This window comes from Salvelinus alpinus, chromosome 21 (assembly GCF_045679555.1).
Source record: "Salvelinus alpinus chromosome 21, SLU_Salpinus.1, whole genome shotgun sequence".
Lineage (NCBI taxonomy): Eukaryota > Metazoa > Chordata > Actinopteri > Salmoniformes > Salmonidae > Salvelinus > Salvelinus alpinus.
This window is the reverse complement of record NC_092106.1, coordinates 414,021-421,443: the sequence shown is the minus strand read 5'-3', so window position 1 is coordinate 421,443 and position 7,423 is coordinate 414,021. Positions and strand designations below refer to the sequence as shown.

Genomic DNA, 7,423 nt, shown 5'->3' with positions numbered 1-7,423 from the left:
TATGTATATATGTTGTTTGCTGGAAGTTCATCAGGTCAAGGTTTACATTATGCCTACCCTTCATAAATTATACATTTGTATGGCCCACCATAACAAAGTCATTTTATCTAACAATGGATTTACCGCCTAAAATAAAGCTAGACCCTGTAGCAAAAGCATTCATAACATCACTCCAAATGGAGGAAAGAACCTTGCTTATCCTGGAAACAAGTGCTAACATCTCATAGGGTAAGCCTATAATAGCCATTCCCGAATAAAACAACCCATTTGAGAGGAAGAGCAAGATAACAATATATGAATCAACACATTGTTTCTGAAACACAGATTTTATTCAAACAAACAATTAAAAATAGTTTATCTGCCAGAATACATAAAGCACAGTCAAAAGCAGAATTTCATACATTCTCTAGAACATTCTTTCATGTGTTTTTTCGGAAAAAAACAAAATGATCGATAAAGACATCAGCATGATTGTTGTTAAAGTTATAATAATTTTTATTTACATTTTTTGCGATTGGCGGGATAAGCCATGGCGCATAAAATAACATAACATTTTTATATTGAAACAAAAGAGATGAGATGTAGTATACGCAGTAAAGGGCCCGTGTGTAGATGAATTAACATGATGTAAAGGTTTTCCAGAAGAAGTTCTTGCATCCAGCCTTGCGTTCACGCGGCGCCAGTACTGGGCCAGCTGCACGCTCCAGCTCGAGACGCACATCCTCCTGCTCCACGCCACGAGACAGGTCATCTGACTCAATCGCCTCGTTCTCTGCTTGTGCAAGCTCTGAGAGCAGCTCTGCGAGTGTATACCTGGCAAGCTCCTGAAAATAAATCAAATAACATAACATTTTATTTCTTCTGTTTTGTGGAGACTGAAAATGTCACATTTTAGCAACAAGACCCATTGAAATAGAAACAAATCAACATGCCTTAATAAAATGTAGCCTACCCATTTAGGAAGGAAATCAGTGTTTCAATGTTGTTTTCTCTTCCCTCATATTGCTTAAATAGATGTAGGCTATTTGATCTGGATTATTTATATTTATTTAAGATGTCTGCAAATGTTTAAAATGACCTTTCCTATGCTGTTACGCATGAACCGATCACTTAAACTGAGATGTAAAACAACTTTTTTCCCCAACATGTGTTATTTTTTTTTTGAAGAACACGTTTCATTAATAAACATTAATACCCATTCTACTGTATGTTTTGACTTATTCTTGTCAAGTTTTGTTAGTAATTGACAACTAACTACAGCAGACCCCAAATTCCAGAGACATCTTTTGTTTTTATTGGATACATTTTCATTTTAAAGGTTGATTTAAAATATAGAACAATTCATATTTCGTTAGTTGCTCTGATAGCAGTATTTCCACATTTCTCCGCACTTAATGTCAATCTCTCCTGGCTCAACGTAGAGGAGAGATTGATTTCATCACTACTTCTATTTGTGAGAAGTATTGATATTTTGAATGCACCGAGCTGTCTGTTCAAACTACTAGCACACAGCTCAGACACCCATGCATACCTCACAAGACATGCCCCCAGTTGTCTCTTCACAGTACCCAAGTCCAGAACAGACTATCGGAGGCACACAGTACTACTTAGAGCAATGACTACATGGAACCCTATTTCACATTTAAAAAACTCATGCAAGCAGTAAAATCAGATTTTAAAAACGGATTAAACTACACCTTATGGAACAGCAGGGACTATGAAGAGAGACACAGGCACACACGCATACACACACACACACACACATGATAACATATACACACACATACACATGGATTTTGTGTTGTAGATATGTGGGAACACATATGTTATGGAATATGTTGTGAAATGTAATGTCTTTATAATTGTATAACTGGCTTAATTTTGCTGGACCCCAAATATTTATACAAATACTTAATTTCGTGGTCGCTTCGGGCACCATGAACACGTGCATCATGCTGTTCCCTGCATTGTGCTAATTTGATCGATTAATTTCCCCATGCGCCTGCAAGTAAAACCGCAGAGGTAAATGTATGGCACCACACTGTTTAACCTTAAATCTGTATATGGTATGATCTCTATACTCTGGAAGTAAATCTACTTAAACTGTAGTTTGCAGCTGTACCACCAAACTCAGAAAAAATTGGATTCTATGGTCACAGTAGCTGGATATATACGTTGTTTAAGAACGAAGACTTATAATGAAAGTCTGATTGAAGGTATTTACCTGTTTGCCTGCAGGTGCCATGAGTGACCGTTGAAGAAGCTGGCGAAGTTTGGCATCGGACGGAGCGGCAGAGACGCTGCTGATGGCCAGGGCTAGAGAAAGCAGCGCTAGGGCGCACTGGACACGCGTCGAGAGCATCTTCTTCTGGGTATCGGGGTGGCAGAGGATGGATGAAGGCGGTTCAATTGGGCATAAAATAGTCGAGATGGGGTTCTCTTCGGGTTATGCTGCTCCTTCTGTTGTTCTAGTGCCCCCTCCGAACCCGTCTTTTAAACGGTTCGTCTGTCGTCAGGTGGTAAGGGGGGTTTCCTTCTGGCGCGTAACGTTTGGGTATGAGTGATGATTCCAAGTGACAAAGTTTCCACCGATTAGAGAGTCGTGCGCATCCTTCGAGAAAAGCGAATTCATGATCCTTTCATTTGTTGAATATCGTCCGATTAGTGAAATATGGTTTACTTTGTAGAGACTTTCGCTCCGTGTGGATCTTATTGAATTTCAACAAGTTCGTAAATTTTTTTTCGCCCAATGAAATGAACTCAAGGCCCTGTAATGGAAAATCAACAACACATACATCATGAATAGGCTACAATGTGTCAAACTGGCCTCCACTTGAATGACTATTGGATGACATGATGAGTCTGTACGTCACTCATGCCTGAACTGTTTTTGTTCTTCATAAATAAAGCTGTTGTTGGAAATATCCAACATATTGTTTCTACATATAGGACATACAGTATATCTTTCCAATTTAGAGGACTCTTATACTCATTCAAAACACTTCTCACATGGGTATTTTCACCCGCTAATTCACGTCATTGCGCATGCCTGCAATGATCCTTTTGCATTTACAACAATTAAATTATTATCGAACAAAATATCAGTATGAATATCTACAAATGAGACAAATATGTCTACATTGGAATAAAGCAAGTGACGCAGCAAATGGATTTCACTTAATCCTGCAGTTTTTTGTGTTATATAAAAGGTGCACTTTTATTTGAAAATGGATGTAATTCTTCTTCATTTCATTCATTCTTCGGCACACACTTACAAGAAAAGATTCATATTGACCTGCAATGGATGTGGAGTGCGTTTCGTGGACGAGTTCTGAATCCAAGTGGAATACTCAGAATAGCCCATTAACTTCCAGCAATTAATATTGTAGTGCACGTGCTTTCCAACGAAATATCCCTTTTGATAGTCACATACTGTCACCACTGTTTGTCATTTCATGGCCTACATATACAGAGAGTTAATTAGACCAAATTATATTTGCTATATTTGTTATATTTGCTTGCCAGCCTTATGAGCTTCCCGATTTCTTGCCTGCATATGTAGAGTCGTAAGTGCGCAATAGTATCTATTTTTAGCGTTTACCTTCTAAGCCATTGTAATACGACTTCTAAAGAGGACTGCTAAATAGCTATTCAAATAGTAACCGAGACTACCCGCATAGACCCCATTTGCACTAAATCTCTTTTAATTTTGCACAGACTCATGTAATTACTCTTCTCTCACTCCTCCCTCTCTTCTTTCCATATTTCTCGCTCACTCTCTTCCACACACACACACACACACACACACACACACACACACACACACACACACACACACACACACACACACACACACACACACACACACACACACACACACACACACACACACACCTTGTATGTACAGTACATAGCTACGTCAATTACCTCGTACCCCTGCACAACTACAGTATACTATGACACAAAGATAAATTATATAAAGAATGAAATGTTGGGCCAAAAGGAAAACAGCCCCATCATTCATGAATCAGATGGCTCATTCATCGCAAAAGTTAATGATATTGCCAACCACTTTAATCATTTTTTTATTTGCAAGATTAGAAAACTTAGGCATGACATGCCAGCAACAAACGCAGACACTACACATCCAAGTATATCTGACCAAGTTATGAAAGACAAGCATTGTAATGTTGAATTTTGTAAAGTGAGTGTGGAAGAGGTAAAAAAAAAAGTTGTCTATCAACATTGACAAGCCACCTGGGTCTGACAACTTGAATGGAACATTACTGAGAATAGCGGACGATATTGCCACTGCTATTTGCCATATCTTCAATTCAAGCCTACAAGAAAGTGTGTGCCCTCAGGTCTGGAGGGAAGCAAAAGTAATTCCTCTACCCAAGAATAGTAAAGCCCCCTTTACTAGCTCAAATAGCCGACTAATCAGTCTGTTACCAACCCTTAGTAAACTTTGGGAAAAAATAGTTTTAACCAGATACAATGCTATTTTACAGTAAACTAACATACTTTCAGCACGCTGATAGGGAAGGACATTTTTTCCATGTACGGCACTTATACAAATGACAGATGATTGGCTGAGAGAATATGATGATAACATTGTTTTTGGGACAAAACCCACAACCTCAACTAAATCTAGTAATGCATAATGTGGAAATTTAGCAAATTGAGGTGACAAAACTGCTTGGAGTAACCCTGGATTGTAAACTGTCATGGTCAAAACATGTCGATGCAACAGTAGCTAAGATGGGAAGAAGTCTGTCCAAAATAAAGCACTGCTCTGCCTTCCTTCTTAAGGCTAGGAGGCAGTATTCGGAAGTTCGGATCACTGAAGTGCCCAAAGTAACCTGCCTGTTACTCAGGCCCAGCGGCTAGGATATGCATATAATTGGTAGCATTGGATAGAAAACACTCTGACGTTTCTAACACTGTTAGAATAATGTCTGTCAGTACAACAGAACTGATATGGCAGGAGAAAACCCAAGGAGAATCCATCCGTAAAAATTTTTTTTGAGGTCACAGGCCATTTCAATGCTAGTTTATGGGATATTCAAAAGAATCCCTCCCAGATTGAAGTTCCTATGGCTTACACTAGATGTCAACAGTCTTTAGAAAGGGTTTAAGGCTTGTTTTTTGAAAAACAAACAATTAGCTGTAGTTTTTCAAGGTGTCCCTCATTAGGACGCTAGTCTTGTGGCGCGCGTGAATGAGGGCCCGCACTTTGTTATTTATCTCCGGTATTGAACATACTACATTCCGTCTTAAATTGTATCATTTATTTACATATTAGGGTACTCGAGGATTGATTAGAAACGTTGTTTGACTTTTTTGGACGAAGTTTACCAGTAACTTTTGGGATTCCTATGTCTGCATGTTGAACGAGTGGAACGGTGGATTACTGAATCAAACGCGCCAACTAAACAGACTTTTTTGAGATATAAAGAAGGACTTTATTGAACAAAACAACCATTTGTTGTGTAGCTGGGACTCTTCGGATTGCAAACAGAGGAAGATCTTCAAAGGTAAGTGATTTATTTTATCACTATTTCTGATTTTTGTGACACCTCTGCTGGTTTGAAAAATGTTTTTAATGCTGAACACATGACAATCATTTTCAACCAGGCAGGTGGTGACACAAAAGTCAGAAATAACGATATAATAAATGCCTTACCTTTGAAGATCTTCTTCTGTTGGCACTCCAAAATGTCCCAGAAACATCACAAATGGTCCTTTTGTTCGATAATGTCCTTCTTTATATCCCCAAAATGTCCATTTATTTGGCGCATTTGATTCAGAAATACACCGGTTTCAACTCGCCCAACATGCCTACAAAGTATCTAATAAGTTACCTGTAAACTTGGTCCAAACGTTTCAAACAACGTTCCTAATCCAACCTAAGGTATCCTAAAATGTAAATAATTGATACAATTTAAGACGGAATATACTGTGTTCAATACCGGATAAAAACAACGTGAAGCACGTTCCAGTTCACGCGTACCAAACAGTAGAATCCATCTGGAGTGACACAAACAAAGAACTGCCGTACTTCTTAATTTCTCAAAATAAAAACATCAACCAATTTCTAAATACTGTTGACATCTAGTGGAAGCCATAGGAACTGCAACCAGCTTCCTATTAAATAGGGCTGTCAATAGAAACCAATGGGGAATACTATGCCTTCAATTTTCTTTTACCCTGGATGGTTTGTCCTCGGGGTTTCGCCTGCCAAATCAGTTATGTTATATTCACAGACATTATTTTAACAGTTTTAGAAATGTTAGAGTGTTTTCTATCCAAATCTACCAATTATATGTATATCCTAGCTTCTGGGCCTGAGTAACAGGCAGTTTACTTTGGGCCCGCTTTTCATCCGGACGTGAAAATACTGCGCCCTATCCCTAAGAAGGGCCCGCACTTTGGGACGCAAGAAGTTAAGCTTTCAAACGATGTAAGTGACACTTGCATTTTGAATTTGCGCTCTGCAATTTCACCGGATGTTGTCGTGGTGGGACGCTAGCTCAACAAGGCAGGTCCTACAGGCCCTGGTTTTGTCGTACCTGGACTACAGAGGGATTTAGGAAAATTACAATTGTCTCAGAACAGTGCAGCACAGCTGGCCCTTAAATGTACAGTACTCGTGAAAGGTTTGGACACACCTACTCATTCAAAGGGTTTCTCTTTATTTGTACTCTTTTCTACATTGTAGAATAATAGTGAAGACATCAAAACACATATGGAATCATGTCGTAACCAAAAAAGTGTTAAACAAATCAAATTAAAACGCATTTTATATTTTAGATTATTCAAAGTCGCAACCCTTTGCCTTGATGACAGCTTTGCACACTCTTGTCATGTCCGTTGCTTGTGTTTCTTGGCCCAAGCAAGTCTCTTTTTCTTATTGGTGTCCTTTAGTATTGGTTTCTTTGCAGCAATTCGACCATGAAGGCTTGATTCACGCAGTCTCATCTGAAAAGTTAATTTTGAGATGTGTCTCAAAATATGGGTTGCAATTTGGGTTGTTATTTCTGAGGCTGCTAACTCTAATGAACCTATCCTCTGCAGCAGAGGTAACTCTGGGTTTTCCTTTCCTGTGGCGGTCCTCATGAGAGCCAGTTTCATCATAGCGCTTTGTGGTTTTTGCGACTGCACTTGAAGAAACTTTCAAAGTTCTTGAAATCTTTCGGGATTGACTGACCTTCATGTCTTAAAGTAATGATGGACTTTCTCTTTTCTTATTTGACCTGTTCATGTCATAATATGGACTTGTTTTTTTTTACCAAATAGGGCTATCTTCTGTATACCACCCCTACCTTGTCACAACACAACTGATTGGCTCAAACGCATTAAGAAGGAAACAAATCCCACAAGTTAACAAGGGATGCCTGTTAATTGAAATGCATTCCAGTTG

General features: G+C 38.8%; 1 protein-coding gene across 1 annotated transcript; it reads right to left on the bottom strand.

Moving 5' to 3' along the window:
- Positions 1-307: 307 nt before the first annotated feature.
- LOC139547526 (somatostatin-1A) lies at positions 308-2,495 on the bottom strand. The gene is made up of 2 exons (XM_071356389.1): positions 2,225-2,495; positions 308-824 (listed from the first exon to the last, which is right to left on the bottom strand). The coding sequence occupies exons 1-2, from the start codon at positions 2,360-2,362 to the stop codon at positions 618-620; spliced, it is 345 nt and encodes a 114-aa protein (XP_071212490.1). The 5' UTR covers positions 2,363-2,495; the 3' UTR covers positions 308-617.
- Between the last annotated feature and the right edge of the window lie 4,928 nt (positions 2,496-7,423).

Bases quoted from the DNA above. Each gene is read 5' to 3' on its own strand.
- LOC139547526 (XM_071356389.1), bottom strand. From the start codon at position 2,362: ATGCTCTCGACGCGTGTCCAGTGCGCCCTAGCGCTGCTTTCTCTAGCC. The intron at 825-2,224 runs GTAAATACCTTC...ATTTATTTTCAG, and splicing joins TGGCACCTGCAGGCAAACAG to GAGCTTGCCAGGTATACACT.